General features: G+C 41.6%; 1 protein-coding gene across 4 annotated transcripts; it reads right to left on the bottom strand.

Moving 5' to 3' along the window:
• Positions 1 to 3,127: 3,127 nt before the first annotated feature.
• Positions 3,128 to 16,772, bottom strand: Henmt1 (HEN methyltransferase 1). Of its 4 annotated transcripts, none has more exons than XM_046467291.2 (8): positions 16,462 to 16,772; positions 15,381 to 15,478; positions 11,871 to 11,999; positions 8,912 to 9,024; positions 7,716 to 7,850; positions 6,053 to 6,232; positions 5,193 to 5,370; positions 3,128 to 3,886 (listed from the first exon to the last, which is right to left on the bottom strand). In XM_046467291.2, exons 2-8 carry the CDS (start codon positions 15,441 to 15,443, stop codon positions 3,461 to 3,463), a joined length of 1,224 nt encoding a protein of 407 aa, XP_046323247.1. In that variant the 5' UTR covers positions 15,444 to 15,478; positions 16,462 to 16,772; the 3' UTR covers positions 3,128 to 3,460. The 4 variants fall into 4 exon arrangements, with proteins under 4 accessions (XP_046323247.1, XP_046323246.1, XP_058442307.1 ...); XM_046467290.1 differs by lacking the exon at positions 16,462 to 16,772 and adding an exon at positions 16,296 to 16,400; XM_058586324.1 differs by lacking the exon at positions 16,462 to 16,772 and adding an exon at positions 16,296 to 16,400 and having other exon boundaries at positions 5,244 to 5,370.
• Between the last annotated feature and the right edge of the window lie 1,162 nt (positions 16,773 to 17,934).

The raw sequence follows: 17,934 nt of genomic DNA, 5'->3' as shown, positions 1-17,934 counted from the left end.
TGTCTCTGATTTCTCAGAAAGCTCCTAGGGCCTCGGGGTGATAGTCTCAGAACTGAACTAGGAAAGGAGAGAGTCCATTCATCATGGGGCAGGGGGAGCAATTCAATGCCCTATGAGGAAGAATGAAGGGACAGCTAGTGATAGGTTTAACAAAGACTGAATGAGACACCTCATTCAGTAGGTCCCCACTCTAGTGTCTTTCAGACAAACCAGGCTGCAAGCTATACATGACTCACACTCTAGAGGGGGCTGCACACTTACATGTGGGGTGCCACTCACTGCTTGTTTAAGCTGTCAGGTATGACTATTTGATTTCAGAAACTATTTTGAAGAATGATAATGCTTGCCAAATGTGGTGACACACATCTCTAATTCTACTCTAATCAAAATAATTTTTAAAAAAGGTTGAGGATGTGACTCACGAGGATCACAAGTTTGAGGCCCAACTCCCCAACTTAGCAAGACCCTTTCTCAAAACTGGAAACAAAAGGCTGGGGATATAGCTCAGTAATAGAGCATCCCTGGGCTCAGTCCCCAGTATTATAAAAAATTATCCTCAACTCTTTAGGTCTGCAATATGAACTGCTATGAGACTAACACACCACATCAGATGACATATATCAAATGACATATTTAGCCTATGCCAACATAAATGGGGTTAAATTCCCTTAGGACTCCAGCCAGCTGCTTTCTGCATTTATAGCAGTAAGGATTTTAACCTCTAATTACTTCCCCTATACAAAGACCACCATTTCTATGCTGCTATAAGGGCAAAGGTGACTCCGTTTAGAACAAAGGTCTGGGCTAAGAAGATGGCTCAATTTTAGAAAGCTTACCTGGCAGGGGGGGCCTGGGAGTAGGGGAGAATGTAGGTATAGAAGGTACAGAGATGGGGCATCCAGGAGAAAGTAGCTCCAGCCCCCATGTCAGCCTGAGCACTTAAAAGTTTTCTGGGTAAGCACTGGACGTGATGGCAGTATATAATCCCAGTGTTTCCAGAGGCTAGGCAGAAAGATCATAAGTTCAAAACCAATCACAGCAATTTAGCAAGGCTCCAAGCAACTTGGTGAGATCCTCTCTCAAAATTAAAAAAAAAAAAAAGGTGGGGGGAGGGGGGCTGGGATTGTGGCTCAGCTGTAGAGCGCTCGCCTAGCACGGGCGGGACCGGGGTTCGATCCTCAGCACCACATAAAAATAAAGGCATTGTGTTGTGTCCATCTACACCTAAAAAAAAATAAATATTAAAAAAAAGGGGGGGGCTGGGGATGTGGCTCAAGCGGTAGCGCGCTCGCCTGGCATACGTGCGGCCCGGGTTTGATCCTTTGTTTGTTCAATACTGTGTCCGCCGAGAACAAAAAATAAATATTAAAAAATTCTCTCCCCCCCTCTCTCTCTCTCTTTAAATAAAAAGGTTGGGGATGTGGCTCAGTTTATAGCAGCACAATTCACTATAGCTAGACTGTGGAACCAATCTAAAAGCCCTTCAATGTATGAATGGATAAAAAAAAATGTGGCATTTATACACAATGGAATATTACTCAGCACTAAAAAATAACAAGATCATGGCATCTGCAGGGAAATGGATGGCATTAGAGCAGATTATACTAAGTGAAGTTAGTCAATCCCTAAAAAACAAATGCCGAATGTCTTCTCTGATATAAGGGAGGTGACTCAAAATGGAGTAGGGAGGAAGAGCATGAGAAGAAAATTACCTCTAGATAGGGAAGAGAGGTAGGAGGGAAAGGGAGAGAGAAGGGGAATTGCACGGAAGATGGAAGAACATCCTCATCATTATACAAAATACATTTATGATGATGTGAGGGGGGGGGAAGAAATGTGTCACATTAGATTGGGTAGAGAGAAGTGATGGGAGGGGAGGAGAAGGGAAGAGGGGATAGGAAGGGCAGCAGAATAAAACAGACACTAGTATTGCTGTATGTATACCCATGTCTGTATAACCAATGTGATTCTGCAACCTGTACTCTCAGAAAAATGAGAAATTATACCCCATTTGATTCAAATGTATGATGTGTCAAGATCATTGTATTGTCATATGCAACTAATAAAAAATAAAATAAATGTTTTTTTTAAAAGGGTTGGGGATGTGGCTCAGTGGTTAAGACCCCTGGGTTCAATCCCTGGGTACCCTCAGTTTCTGGATGAACATAGTCAACTTTGGAGAAATATGAAAGGGCTGACCCTGATAGAAAATGTGGCCCTAACAAAGAAGGGAGCCCCAAGGCGAAACTTGTGCAGAGGCCTAGAAAGGTGAAGACAGAGGGATTTGGGGATGGGGTTGGGAAGGATACAAATCTCTTAAATCATGTGCACATCTGAACAGATGAAGTAGGTGGGGATTAGTTTATGAAATTTAAGGAGAATCAGCTGGGTAGCAGTGGTTATGTGGTTAAGACTTTTCTAGAATCCCTTCTTTGTTCCCCACTGTCACCAAATCCACTTTTCAGATTAACCCTCCAAAGCTCAGCTTGAGGAGGCCTTCCCACAGGAGGACTTGCCCAGGGACTAACTCTGTTCTGCCACAAGGCCCATCTCCAGGTAGTCAGGATATTCCAGGTGTGATACCATTTGCCACAGATATACATTCTCCCCTTGTTCCTTAGAAGACCACAAGTATGCACATGGCCTCCCAAACACAGACACATACACTCCAGCTTCCCTGGCCATACACTTCATTCTAGTCAACAGGAAGTATGTTCCCAACTTGCAGCAAATCATACTAGGCAGCTGGCATGCCACTTCTCCCTTTTCCTCTCTTTCTGCTGGTATGGAAATACAAGTGGTAGCTGGAAGTCAAACCTCTATTTCTGTCCCTAAGGTAAACCACAATAGCAACACAGACACTGGGGTCCCAGAGGTGGACCTCTTGACTTACCATTAGATTCCTATGCCAAAAAAGGACAGAAAAACTCATTAAACCACCGGTTCCTCATGATGAAGTGATGGACAGTGGTGACATCATGAAGAGACTTCTGCACCCTTCAAACATCTGCATTCTTTTTTTGTATGACATTTTAGCCAAGTATAATAGGTAAAAATTTGGCCCAAATAATCCTAGAAACATTTTAAAGCAACTCATAACCCCTGGGAATAGATTTTAAACAGTGTATTTGATCACTTTAAAAAATTTTAATGCTACTTCAACACATGGCTCTAACACCAAAAAAAGGGTGAGTTCAAAATTAATACATCACCATATCCAATTTCTTCATTCTTGAGAACACAAAGAAAAATTCCAACTTATAAAGGAAAACACACTGCATTTAGTTAAACCCTAAAACCTTTCTCAGGTAAAGTGCAGTCAGGCGTATCTGTCCACCAGTTTAGGAGTGTCTTGTGTTAAAACTTTTAAAATGTTACTTGAATTATGACAATACAAAGTTTAAATTCTAAGTAAGCCAAACTATCATGGAGTCCTTGAACTTCAGGAAATGCAGATGGCTCAATAATCTTCAAACTGATAATCCCAAGATTTATACAGGTCGTCCATGACTGCAGAACCATCACTGCTCAGCTGCACTGAGTCTGCGATGAGTGACCTCATCCTCTCCTCAGTCACACGTAAGCGGTGCACTTTGGGATAAGCAAGGAGTCTTTGCAGGGGTACGAAAAACTTATCTCCTTCACAGAAGGGTTTTGGAGAATTCTCTATCCTGGCTTCTTCAGCCTCTGTGAAGACTGCTCCCAACAGTACTTGGGGCGGACCAGAAGAGTCAGTGTTGTCTGGGTCATTGCACAAGTCCTTCTGTTCTCGCAGCATTCGCTGCTGTCTCAATCTCAGCCGTTCCACTAGTATCAACACTTCCCCAACCAATACAAATTTGAGCATCTTCTCCTGCTGTAAACTCGGGTACGAGGTCTTATAAACCTGAACAGAAGAAGACAGAATGTAGGAAAACTTTCCAAAGCCATCAGTAATTCTTGTCACATGAGAATTAATTATATATACATATGGGGTGTATGTCAAATCCTCATTGTAATGATTCAATTATAAAGGGAGTCAAACTAACTTACATACTGATATTAACTATCTTGTTTACTTTCAATTCTGATAATCAGCTGTCCCCTAGCCAGGTCTTACCAATTCATACTAACCCAATATTTCTACTTAGTATTACAAGGAAAAGGGTGAAAGAAAAAAAACAGTTCAAATTGGGCATGGTGGCACATGCCTAGAGTATCGGCCACTTGGGAAGCAAGAGGAGATTGAGGCCATGCTGGGCAGGACAAGACCCTGACTTTAAAAAAATAATTTAAAAAAAAGAAAGGGTTCAGTTAAGGGGAAAAAATGTGTTTCTCTGGGAAGATCAACTATATTTCGTGTGCATGTGTGTGCTGGCAAGGGAACCCAGGGCTTTGCACAAGTAAGGCAAGCACTCCACCACTGAGCTACACAGCCCAGAGCCTGTTTTTGTTGTTTTGTGCAACACCAGGGTTACACCCAGGAACATTCTACCACTAAACTTCATTCCCAGCCTTTTTGTTTGATTTTGAGACAGTGTATCCCTAAGTTGCCTGGGCTGGCCTCAACCTTGCAGTTCTCCTATCTCAGCCTCCTAAATTGCTGGCATCACAGGCTTGTTATCACCATACATAGCTATTGGAAGCTCAGTTCTAATAGTCATTTCCTGACTGGAAAGAAGCTACTGCTGGCTTTCTCTTTACTGCTGATAATCCTGAGAGCTCACGAAGAAGGCTTTTGAAGTACTCTAACAAGACCCCAGCAGAAGATTGTTCTCTGTATTATACCTTGAGAAAGACCAAGAGGCCAGACAAGCCCAAAGGATGCCTTAGACTAACTCTACTAGCATTCGAGAGTCCTAAAGGACCTTCCTATGAGCCTCAAAATAAGTCATAAGGGCTGGGAATATAACTCCCTGATAAAGCACTCGCCTGGCATGTGCAAGGCTCTGGGTTCTATCCTCAGTACCAGGAAAAAATAAGATCATGTACACTTATCTTTACTTTGGGGACACTTATCAAAAACAAAAACAAAGTTCAACATCTTTTTGGGGGGGCTGGGAGTACTAGGGGTTGAACCCAGGGGTACTTTACCACTGAGCTACATCTCCAGCCCTGTTTATTTTGAGACAGGGTCTCACTAAGTTGCTGAGGTTGACCTCGAACTTGTATTAATGTACTTCTGCCCTGACAGCTACCTCACAAATACTCACAGTTTCATAAACATGTTGATCATGCTGCTCTGGAAAGCACAATTCTGTTACCTTCCCACTATTTTTCTGGAAGACACCTATCTGGGTACAATAGCCAACATGCTCAGCTCCAGCTGGTGGTTCCCCTACGCCAGTAAACTCCACAGAGTAATGATAACGATTTGCCACTTGTAAGGCCCTGAAATCAAAATAATAGAAATCATTTTACTAAACAAAGTTATTGCTAAATAATTAGATTATTGCTAAGTAAATTCTAGTTAATAGTTTTATAGATAAATATAATGAATCAAAATACTTTGTTATACATCCTCACAGTACCACACAATGCCACAAAAGGTTTGTTTGATTTCTATGACACAGGAGCAGCCAACATAGGGCCAGTTTCCAAGTTACCACAAAAATATGGACAAGCCAGAGGTGGGGTTGTGGCTCAGTGATACAGTGCTTGCCTGGCATGCATGAGGTACTATGATACATCCCCAGCACCACATAAAAAACAAATAAATAAAGGTATTGTGTCCATCTACAACTAAAAAAAAATTTTTTAAAAAATATGGAAAAGCCAAATGCAGTGGCACACGCCTATAATCCCAAAGGCTTGGGAGGCTGAGACAGGAGGATCACAAGTTCAAAGCCAGCCTCAGCAAGGTCCTAAGCAACTTAGTAAGACCTTGTCTCAAAATAAAAAATAAAAAGAGCTGGGGATATATCACAGTGGTTAAGCGTCCCTGGGTTCAATCCCTAGTACCAAAGAAAATAGAAACAATTTAGGTAAGAGAGAGCTATCAGGGTTTACTGCCTAGGACTTTAAAAACCGATTTAAAAAAACAACAAAAACAACAGAAACCTTCTGAACTTACCAGGTCTGAAACTCCATTCTGTTCCACTCAAATTTATGATCAGCATCTCTTAGGGTCACCGTGGGAAACAGCGGGTTGAATTCAGAGTTTGGTGTGCTGATGACAATCATGGCTGGAGACAGGTACCCAAATACCACTTCGGGAAATCTAGCCAGATCATCTGAATCCAAATGTTCTATTCTAAAATGGTTAATGGGAAAGATAATTAAAGTAGCTTCACTGACAAATGTTTCCCAAATTGATTTAGTAAAAACAGTGACCATCTGGAAAATCAATTTCTCTATTCTTCAACTATGCAACAATGCTATGACACAAGAACAAAACAAGATTCACATATTCTAATCTTTCCCTACCCACAACTCTACCCATAGTGTTCCCTTAACCAAGGTCCTCTGCTGTGCTCTACGGGACTCTATCATACTCCTAAAAACATGTTATCTGAGTTTGTACCTTCCCCGTATAAATACACATCACTTCTTGGTAGTGCCAAAAATGGATACCCTAAGGCTGGGAGTGGCACTCAATGGTAGAGCATTTGTTTAGCACAAAGCCCTAAATCCAATCCCCAGCCCTTCCCCTCAAAAACAGCCTACCCCAAATCAAATGAAATAATAGATAAGCCCAGATTGAGGGATATTCTTCTACAAAATAATTCACATGTATTCTTCAGGAATAAAGGGCAGGGCCAGACCCAGTGGTGCACACCTGTAATCCCAACAGCTCAGAAGGCTGAGGGAAGAGGATCACAAGTTCAAGGTCAGCCTCGGCAGTTTAGTGAGACCCTGTCTCAAAATAAAAAATAAAAAGGGCTAGGATGTGGCTCAGTGGTAAAGCGCCCCTGGGTTCCATCCTAGTACCAAAAAAAAAAAAAAAAAAAAGAAGGCTAGTTACATATAACCCCATGTCTTAGAAATACAAACTGAGTGTTTACAAGAGCAAAGGGCCATGATGTGTAAAACCTACCCTTAATTAGTTCCATAAAAACTGGATAGGTGGGGAGAATACACAAGTAAAATTGCAAACAAAAGGAGTAAAACATTCACAGGTGAATCTAGATAAAGGGTATGTGGGTATTCTTGGCACTCTATTTTTTGGGAACTTTTCTGCACTTTTAGAATTCCCAAGTAAAATGCCAAAGGAGAGTAAAAAGATATTCCCAACTGATGAACATTTTTCTTTACAAATATAAAGCCTAAATATGTAAAACACCAACCGGAAATGGTGGCACAAGTCCATAATCCCAAAAGCTCAGGAGGCTGAGGCAGGTGTATTACAAGTTTGAGGCCAGCCTGGGCAACTTAGTGAGACCCTGTCTCAAAATAATAAAAAGAACTGGGGCTGTAGCTCAGTGGCAAAGTGCCCCTGGGTTCAATTCCCAGTACTGAAAAAAGAAAACACCAAGAGCCTAGTTCTTTTTTTTTTCTTTTTTTTTTTTTTGATACTGAGGATTGAACTAAATGACATTCTACCACATCTCCAACCTTTTTTTTTTTTTTAATTTTGGGATAGGATCTCATTAAGTTGTACAGGCTGACCTAGAACTTGTGATCTTCCTACCTCAACCTCTTAATTGGCTGAAATTACAGGCAAGCACCACCATACCTGGTTTTCATACTTTTTATTAAAAAAAAAAAAAACAATGAATTAACAGTTTAAAACTTACAATTCAATGCATGTTATCAAGTCAAATCCAAGCAAACGAGAATCTCTCTCCACAACAGAGCCATGATACAAGATAACAGTCAAATCCAGATCTCGGGGCTTTACAAACTCCCCCAAATAGGGAGACAACTGATGCCTGCAAAAGAATTGTCACATAAGAAACGTTCTGAACACAATCCATTTAGAAACTCTTGGTCTGAGCCTATAGCTCAGTGGTAGAGTGCTTGCTCTGGGTTCCATTCCTAGCACCATATTTAAAAAAAAAAAAAAAAAAAAAAGTTCTCTTCAGAGAGAGAACTCAAATCCTTATTCTTCTACCTACATTAATCTAAGTTTGACTCAGTCCATTCTCCTGTCTTGATGTAGCAAACACTGGGTCATAGGGCAATTTGCTCTCATTTTGGGGAATTACTGGGCAATGAGAACAAGATTTTGGCTAGGCAGGATGGCACATACCTGTAATCCCTATGACCCAGAAGTCTAAGGCAGGAGAATGCCACGTTCAAGGCCAGCCTCAGCAACTTAGCAAGACCCTATCTCAAAATAAAAAGGAGTTGGGATGTGGTTCAGTGGTAAAGCAACCTGGGTTCAATCACCAGTAACCCACCCCCCCCCCCCCAAAAAAAAAGAATAAGATTTTGAAGGGCTGGGGATGTGGCTTAAGCAGTAGCGCGCTCGCCTGGCATGCGTGCGGCCCGGGTTCAATCCTCAGCACCACATACAAAGATGTTGTGTCCGCCGAAAACTAAAAAATAAATATTAAAAAATTCTCCCTCTTTAAAAAAAAAAAAAAAAAGATTTTGAATATTTGATATTGTTCTCTTAATATTTTTGGTCTTCTGGTTCATTTTGGATCAGTGACTTTTCAGTTTTTTGTTCTTTAGAAGAAAAACGTTCTCAAAATAATCTGTGAATATCTAACATAAATATAGGAAAAATGAAAAAGGAAATGGTAGCATAAAGGTGCCAAGTACAAGGAATGGCCTCATAACCCAACCTCAGAACTAAATCCAATCATGAGAGACAGCCCTCTTTCCTAGAGGGAGGCAGGCAGACATTAATTCATTCATGAGAACAGAGCCCCCAGAACCTAAGTGAGTTCCACTCGGCCCCACTTCTTCATGGCTGTTTCACTTTAGCACCACCATATGAAACTCCGGGGGATGAACCATATTCAAATCTAACACTAAGTATTACCCATTTGACTGCAATTTTTCCTTATCGATATCTACTCCAACAAGCCGTTGAATACATGGGTAGATTTTTAGCAGCCTTAGGAGCTCTGTGTCACCACATCCCAGGTCTGCAACCTGTAGATGAGACAGAATGTTATTTCAAAGACATTTGTAACCAGAAAAAGTATGAAAAACAACAACACAAAAAAAAAAAAAAAAAACGGGGCTGGGGATGTGGCTCAAGCGGTGGCGCGCTCTCCTGGCATGCGTGCGGCCCGGGTTCGATCCTCAGCACCACATACAAAACAAAGATGTTGTGTCCGCCGAAAACTAAAAAATGGATGTTGAAAGTTCTCTCTCTCTCTCTCCCCCCTCACTCTATCTTAAAAAAAAAAAAAAAAAAAAAAAAAAAAAAAAAAACGGAGTGGGGGATTGTGTGTCAGTAATAAAACCACAATGAAACTATTATGCAGGACCTTTTTTTTTTTTTATAAAATAGTATTCACCAAGACAGGTATGGTGGCACATGCCTATTATTCCCACCAACTTAGGAGGCAGGAGGATCCTAAATTTGAGGCCAGCCTTAGCAACTTAGCAAGATCTTGTCTTAAAAAAAATAAAAAGGGATGGGGATGTAGCTCAGTGGTAAAGCACCCTTGGGTTCAATCCCTAGTACAGGGGTGAGGAGTAAAGGGGAAAGAATAACATTGACAAAAAAAATAATAATAATTTGAATTTCATAAGCCTGTAGACAAAGAAGTATTCCAGTTATTTGTTTTGTGGTGCTCTGGTTCAAACCCATGGCTCAATCATGCTAACTAAGCAAGTACTACTTCCACTGAGCCACAGCCCCTACCACAAATAAGTATTTGACTAATGAGAAAGGCAGAAAGATTAGATATATACTCAGTTTTCCCATTCAGAATCAGAACTTGGGAGTCAAATATTCTTAGTATCACACTTCAGCAGACTGAGCTCTCTAAAACTTGGTTTCATTCATTTCTGAATAGTTTATTTGAAATAACAATCACAAACCATATGATATCCCATAATGAACTCTTGAGTTGACATTTCAGATGCTTCAATTGAATGCATGTGCCTACATGGCTACAAAGACATAAATAAAACCTGCACCTTTGTGCACATGTGCAGAAACAGCTACAGTGTAAGGAATCTTAACTGTTTTCAACATCAAGGGGAAAAAAAAAAAAACTTTCTTCAAGAAATTCACTTTACCATTAACTAGTCCACAGCCAGAGCATCAAACCCATTAGGATGGCTGCCGGAGTACGGCTGCAGCAGAATAATCAGGGGGGTGACGAATAACTTGTGTACGTTGATACAGCAGGAGTGGGAGCCGTTTATTGCAGGACAGGAGCAGTATTTATACATTCCACACAGCTTATCTAATTAGCATAAACTAGATACATCAGTCAACCAATAAGGAATCTCCACACTTAATGGCTAGCTTTTGTTACTTCTCAAACCACTCCCTCTGGCATTTTGCCAGGCACCATCCAGACTTGTTTATGAACTCCAACATTCCCCTGGCAAAATGCCAGGTGTTATTTTGACTTGTTTACAGACTCTAACAGATGGCAACAAGTATATATGTTCTGAAATCATGACTTTCCCCTGAGGTTGATGAGCAGACCTATTATCATCCAATTTGTTTAAAAAAAAAAAAAAAAAAATTGAGTCAGAGTCTGGCTGTGTTGCCCAGCTGCCACTGAAATCCTGGACTCAAGCAATCCTCCTGTGTCAGCCTCCAGTGACTGGGGCTAAAGGCATACACCATCAAGGCTCACTTACTATTATCTAATTTAAAAGAACCACAGTACTTATGAACATAATATCAGTTTGCCTGATGTTCTAACTAAGCACTTTAGAAATATGGAAACAATTAGATCACTTTCAACTGCAAAAATCAAGATTTTTCACCCAGTGCAGTGGCGCATACCTGTAATCCCTGTGGCTTGGGAGGCTAAGGCAGGAGGATGGCAAATTCAAAGCCAGCCTTGGCAACTTAGCAAGACACTGTCTCAAAAAATAAAAAGGGCTGAGGATGTGGCTCAGTATTATGTTAAGTACCCCTGGGTTCAAACATCCCTAGTACCAAAAAAAAAAAAAAAGGGGGGGCTGGGGATGTGGCTCAAGCAGCCCTGGTTCGATCCTCAGCACCACATACAAAGATGTTGTATCTGCCAAAAACTAAAAAATAAATATTAAAATTCTCTCTCTCTCCTCTCTCTCTCTCTAAAAAATAAAAATAAAAAATCTTCCTATAATTCCTCCCCATAATCAACCCGGTTAGAGTAAATTTTCTTTATTTGTTTTTGCTATTTTTTTAAGGGATAGAACCCAGGGCATTATATGTGCTAGGCCAGCGCCCTACCACTGAGTCACACACACACCTTACTATCCTTTCTTACTACTAGTTACTTTCCCACTTTGTAACTTTCTTGACTCTTTCCTATAAAGAAAAAAAAAAAAAAAAAACTTTTGCTTAACTCAGATACTGCATCTTCGAGTCAAGGTATTTTCCCCACTGCAAAAATCCTTCTGAAAAAGATCTCCTAGCAGATGTGGTGATGCACATCTCTAATCCCAGATACTGGGGAAGCCGAGACAGGCTCAATATTTGAGGACAAACTGGGCAAATTAGTGAGACTTGCCTCAAAATAAATGAAAAGGGCTGAGGTTTAACTCAATGATAGAGTACCCCTGGGTGAAATCCCAGTACTGCAAGAGAAAAAAAAAAAGTGGGGGGGATGTCTGGGCTCAACTGTAATCTCAATTTTGGGGAGGCTGCAGCAGGAGAATCATTTAAGCATACAAGTTTAAAATAAGCCTGGGCAATGCAGCAACACCTTTTTCTTACAAAAATAAAAAATTAAATTTAAAAAGTCTTTCCTTACTAGTGTATTTGACAATATAATAGGACAGTCGTAATAGTTATATGTAGGCAAAAAGATACCTACCTTCTTGGGTTTATGTTGATCCACAAAATCTCTAACAAACTGGTATCGTTGTTTGTATAGTGGAGGTTTAAACTTAATTACTTTCTCAGGACAAACTTCTTCAAAATTACCATCAATCGCACTATTGCACTGAAAGTTTTTAAATAAAAAAGAAGAGTTCTTAATCATGCATGACTTCAGAAATTAAATCCAGGGAGAACTATCATTATGGAGAATACACGAGTCATCATTGCATTTTAGCAGGTGAGAATCAGGCTAGGTCCTTCCCCTAGCTTAGTTTCAGCTGAAGGGAGCATTACTAAATGATACATTTAATAAAAACAATTAGAAGCCTCCTAAACAGAGGGCCTTTATGGAGTCAACTGCCAAAGCCCGTGGTCTAATTAGAAGACTAGAAAATGTTTGTTAAGACTCTCCAGTAACCTCTCTCAGGTTCCTCAATGACTACTTCTCTACCAGACTTTGACCTTAGTCCCAGTTCAATCTTTAGCCTGCATAGCCCAGTTTTAGTAAGAATTCTGCTAAATCAGTTAAAAGAAAATCTCACCCACTGGATATCTAATCACCCTCACAATCAAATTTTTTTTAAATATTTTGTTTTAGTTGGACACAATACCTTTATTTTTATGTGGTGCTGAGGATCAAACCCAGCACCCCACATGTGCTAGGCAAGCGCTCTACCGCTGAGCCATAACCCCAGCCCACAATCAAGTTCTTCATCCCTCATCCTTAATGTATATCTAAGACCCTGGTCTGCCCTCAGCAGGAATCCTTTCAAGTCTGTTTAGCAAGAACCCTGTCACCTACCCCATCCTGATGAATCCTCTTAATTTTCCACCCACTACCCTACTCTCTCACACTCTACTCCTTAGATACATATTTCCAGCTGCCTTTGCTGTACTTATTCATAGTTAAGCCCTGTCAGCAATGTGCAAGAGTCCTAAATAATCTTTTTCTTTAACAGACCCCAACGGGAAAAAAAACAGAATTTGTAAGATTAATCAGTGAAAGCTTTTACTGCTGTTCCTATATACCAATATCACAAAGCATTAGACAAAAAGGCTCTTAATATCTAGAGTAATACTGTCCAAATAAAATACAAGCAGGGCTGGGAACTTAGTTTGGTGGTAGGACTTGCCTAGCACATGTGAGACCTTGGTTCCATGCCCTGCACCACAACACAGGGACCACACACATGCTAGCTAGCAAGAGCTCTACCAGTGAGCTACAGCCCTAGCCCCAAATACTCATTTTTTAAAGATAATTTCAGTTCCTTCCTCAGTTGCACTATATATGATAAGTGTATATATGATACACTTGCCGTGTATCAGATATACAGATTGGACAACAGGAATCTAAAGCCTAAGTACTACAAGTATGGTCTGTTCCCCCACACCGCCAAAAAGTGGCATGGAAACAATAAAAATGCAAATCCTTAGCAGGGCAAGGTTCCTCAAATCTGTAATCCAGCTACTCAGGAGGCCTTAGCAGAAGGATCAAAAGTTCAGAGCCAGTCTGGGCAATTTAGGAGACACTGTCTCAAAAGGAAAAGGATTGGGGGTGTAGCTTAGTGGAACAGTATTTGCTTTGGTGTGTGAAAGGCCCTGGATTCAATCCCCACTACTATAAATAGTTTTTTAAAAAAAACCCTTTCTTGGGCCTTATCTCAAATCTCCTCAAACAGAATCTGCTGTATAAAATCTACAGGTGATGGAGAAAGGACAGGTTGGTAAGAGGGAGGAGATTTTCAGAGCATTCAAGTGGCATCCCTTCCCCCCCCCACCCCTTACATCCTTTTCAGTCATCTTTATGGTAACTGTAAACAATGGCACTGGGGGGAGGAGGTGTCATTTAACGTGCAGATGGTATTTTTGTTTTTGCAGTACTGGGGATAAAACTCAGGGACATGCTAGGCAAGTGCTCTCCCACTGAACTACATCTCCAGCACATGCAGATGGTATTATGATGAAGTTAGAGGGTATCTAAGATAATCAGTCACTCTGGCGGCCATCTTAGGTCCAACCACTTTCAGGGTAGAAATTTAGCTACATCACCAAGGCAATGCGCGTTAGGGTGGGGAAATAGAAGTGAGATAGGGATTTAGGATAAAAAAAAAAGATACAGTGAATCTTAAAAGAAACCCCCAAGAGCCACTAAGATGCAGAAAGCATGGTTGTAAATCTTCAGTGGCATGCCTTTGAAAAATGAGGAAAATACACACACTCAGGTGCAAAACTGTGCAGCTGCACCTTCAGTCCAGCCCCTAAATACAGCCTTTGTCTGGCTTGTGCTGAAATTCTTTTCTACTTCATATGCCAAGAAACCCACTGGTCCTGAATTTCCCCTCCCTTCTGGAAACTCCTTGAACCCTTGTCTGGAGGCACCTCTTCTCCCATAACAAGGATATAACATACTCAAAATTGAACAGTGGTTAATTCCAGGGAGGAAGTAGAAAAGTGAATTTTTATTTATTTTATTATTTTTTTTTTAATCAACAATTGAACCCAGGGGTACTTAACCACTGAGCCACATCTCCAGCCCTTTTTATTTTTTAGTTAGAGACAAAGTCTCACTAAGTTGCTGAGGCTGGCTTTGAATTCCTGATCCTCCTGCCTCAGCCTCTCAAGTCACTGGGATTACAGGCATATGCCACCACACCCAGGTTTATAATATTTATGAATTACTTTTGTATTTTAAAAAGGCCCGAATTTTAAAATGTTTATAGGAGGCAGGGATGGTGGCACAACCTGTAAACCTAGCTACTTGGGAGGCTGAGATAGAAGGATCACTTGAGCCCATAGCTACTATATTAAGATCTTAACCATTTAGGTGGGCTTCTCTTTAGAATACCAGGCAAAAGTGGGGAGATGAAATCCTTGGGAGAAGATTAGGGAGGAGAAACAATTTTGGTAAAAATTAAAGATAGGAGTGGCAAAAGTAATTTAGCCAAGCCAAACCTGGTAGCACAAACCTATAATCCCAGCAATTCTGGGGCCTGAGGCCAGCTACAGCAATTTATTCAGGCCCTAAGCAATTGAGTGAGACCCTGTCTCAAATAAAAAGGGCTAGGGATATAGCTCAGTGGTAAAGCACCCCTGAGTTCAATCCCTAGTACCAAAACAAAACATCTCCAGGCAATCCATTCATTTACATTAGAGACAGTGTTGGGTTTGTTTTCCTCCCCCACCCCTTTTTCCTCAATACAGGGAGCTTTATCACTGAGCTACATCCCTAGTCCTTTTTATTTTTCATCCTTAAACAGGGTAGCTAGCACCTCTGTGCCCAGCTGAGACAGTTTGTTTAAATAAGTACCAACTGATGACAAAAACACTTAACTTTATACGCACAACTGTAGAAAATTTCATCAATATATAGCCTTGTTTCAATTAAGACTCCTGGAAATGCTAGAGCCTAAATGTGATGGATTTTGCATGCAATTTCCTCACAGTACACCACTGTAATAACTCCCAAGAGAAATAGAGGCAGGCAAGAAGGGTGGCATTTACCTACCTGTTCATTCTCTTCTTCCATCTTGTTTCCAGATTTTGTTGAGAACAAATGCAGATATATCATTCAAGCTCTGTATCTGAGAATCAGCAGCGATTCAACTGTAAATACAAAATATTTACTTTTATTTATTCATTTGTTTTTGAAGTACTGGGACTCTAACCCAAGGGTACTCTACCACTGAACTACATCCCTAGCCTTTTTTGTTTTGGTTTGGTTTTGGTTGTTTTTTGAGACGGACCTGGCTAAATTGCCAGTCCAGCCTGGAACTTGCGATTCCCTACCCTCTTGACTCAGCCTCCTGAGTGGCTGGGCTTACAGGTATGCTCCACGCCCCTAGCCAAAACACTTGTTTTTTTAGCCACCTATAGGAAACAGCTGGCTCAGATGTAAAGAGAGAGCTTTCTCCTCTATGTGTTGCTATGCAGCCCACAGAATTTACCCAAGAAATATCGTTTCAGACATTAGCAAACAAGTCAGGATATCTGAACTTCACAGTATCAGACTCAGCTAAGTACAATAATACCCATTCTCTCCTTTTCCTGCTATTTGTTTAATTTGATGCACACTGAAACAAACTCCTGAGTTCTGCCTCTGCCTATTTCCCTGCTAAGATTCTCAATCTCATTCAAATTGCTTTCAATAACTCTATCAAACATCGTTAAATGAAATTTCGAGAGGGAAAAAGTGCCCTTAGTAAGTCAAAAGATACTGCAACATCGATCCAATTCACTCCCGGACTTGAATTTAAATTTCTGGCTCTCCATAGCACTAGTCCCCATAAACTAGAACTTAGCCCGAAATTTAGGCACCATGTCAACAACTAGCTTTTAATAATTCCCTGACACGTATTACGAAACCCTGTTCATGCGAGCCTAGGCTCTATCTTGGTGGCACCTCAGTCCTAGCATCTGTTACCTTTGAGAAGGAAGCACACCAAGCAGAGAAGCAAAGAGCAGAGGACGCAGCGGATTAAGCAGAGCCGCAGCCGTATTTAACTCCAGGCCCCGTCCCCGACGCCCGCGCACGCGCAGCCTCGCTACGTGACGTTACCCGCCTGCGGCCACACCTGCGCACCTCTTACCTGCGCCGCGCGTCGAAGTTTTGCGCTCTCGGCGTCGGTACTGGTTCTTAGCGTCGGCCCCGGCATGCGAAGCCCCACAGTGCGCCTGCCCCATCCCTCCTTGCTCCTCACTCCCAGGCGTCGGTTTGGGGTTTTTTAACGGCCGCAGTGGCGCATGCCCCGAAGCTATTTTCAAGGTCCTCACCCGAACCCTGCCGGGCACTACGACCTCCACCCCGCCGCATCCCGAGCTCGCGCAGCTGTGATCCGCCTTCGCCGGGTCCCGTGACTGGTGGATGGAGAGGGCGCTGCGCGGAGCTCGTCCTCAGGCCAGGAGTAAGGGTGGCTGTTCCGTCCGTGGCGTTCCCGGTCCGAGGTTCCCAGTGCGCCCCAAAGACCTGAAAACGGTCCTGGCCAATGGAAAGCGGCTACCGGAGCAGCCGGGCTCAGCGCGAGCCTGCCGGCGTCCAGTGTCTGAAAGAGCCGCCGCTCTGATCCCAGAACATTTATTTGCAGGAGGGACTTAAGCGACTGCTAGGCTGGTAAAGTTGGTCTGAAAACACCTGAACTCAGAAAAATGTTCTTTCAATTCCCAGCTCGACTCCTGCCCACCCACCCCAACTTCACATACACACAGATTGTGGAAAGAATATCTGGTCTCTCAGAAAACTTTAATAGTTTTCTCCTTTCTCTCAGAGACTCAACACTTATATAAATAAGTACAGCACTTACCTGTTGGTGATTAAAGAGGGTGGGGGAAGGGGGCGACGGTGTCTTTGAAAGAAATCTTACCCCTATTTTAGAAATCAAAAGTTGGTGTTTACTATTCAATTAATAGCCTATTCGTATACCATAATGGGCCAGGGATGTAGCTCAGTGGTAGAGGGCTTGCATAGTATATTTACATACCATAAAAGACATTGAAACTGTATTTTCTAACACAGGCATGTAATGCCTACTGTATGCAAAAAAAAAAAAATTCTAGCAGTTTTGGGGTAGCACAAAGATGGATTACACAAATCTTGGCTTTGGTAATTTGGAGTCTAGTCTTATGGACAAAAATAGTGTATAACTCAAAAAAAAAAAAAGTGTAACTCAAGGTAAGCTTCACAGATGCAGTGATGATGTTACATCACAGTTTGAGAGATTCCTGTTGGCCTAGGGAAATGCAGTTGAAATACTCTGTTAAAGGAACAATTCCTTACTACAGGATTTTTGTTGTTGTTTTATTTACTGGTACTAGGGATTTAACCCAGGGATTCTTTAGCACTGAACCACATCCCGGTCCTTTTCATTTTTTTTAGACGGGGTCTCACTAAATTGCTTAGGTTGGTTAAGTTGTTGAGGCTGGCCTGGAATTTGTGATCCTCCTGCCTCAGTCTCCTGAGTGCCTAGGATTCCAAGCATGCACCACATTGCCCTGCTCATGGTATTTTTTAAATGAAACCTCTAAAAGTAAGTGATGGATGCATTTCTGGGTATCTACTGAAAAAG

The sequence above is a fragment of the Marmota monax genome, unplaced genomic scaffold (assembly GCF_021218885.2).
Source record: "Marmota monax isolate L192 unplaced genomic scaffold, Marmota_monax_Labrador192_F-V1.1 WCK01_AAM20220418_F8-fsc00181, whole genome shotgun sequence".
Lineage (NCBI taxonomy): Eukaryota > Metazoa > Chordata > Mammalia > Rodentia > Sciuridae > Marmota > Marmota monax.
This window is presented reverse-complemented; position numbering and strand designations above follow the sequence as displayed.

Coding starts and splice junctions, on each gene's coding strand:
- Henmt1 (XM_046467291.2), bottom strand. CDS start 15,443: ATGATATATCTGCATTTGTTCTCAACAAAATCTGGAAACAAGATGGAA. Junction 9,025..11,870: donor ATCAACATAAACCCAAGAAG/GTAGGTATCTTT, acceptor TCTCATCTACAG/GTTGCAGACCTGGGATGTGG. Junction 7,851..8,911: donor GAAAAATTGCAGTCAAATGG/GTAATACTTAGT, acceptor ATTCTTTTGCAG/GCATCAGTTGTCTCCCTATT.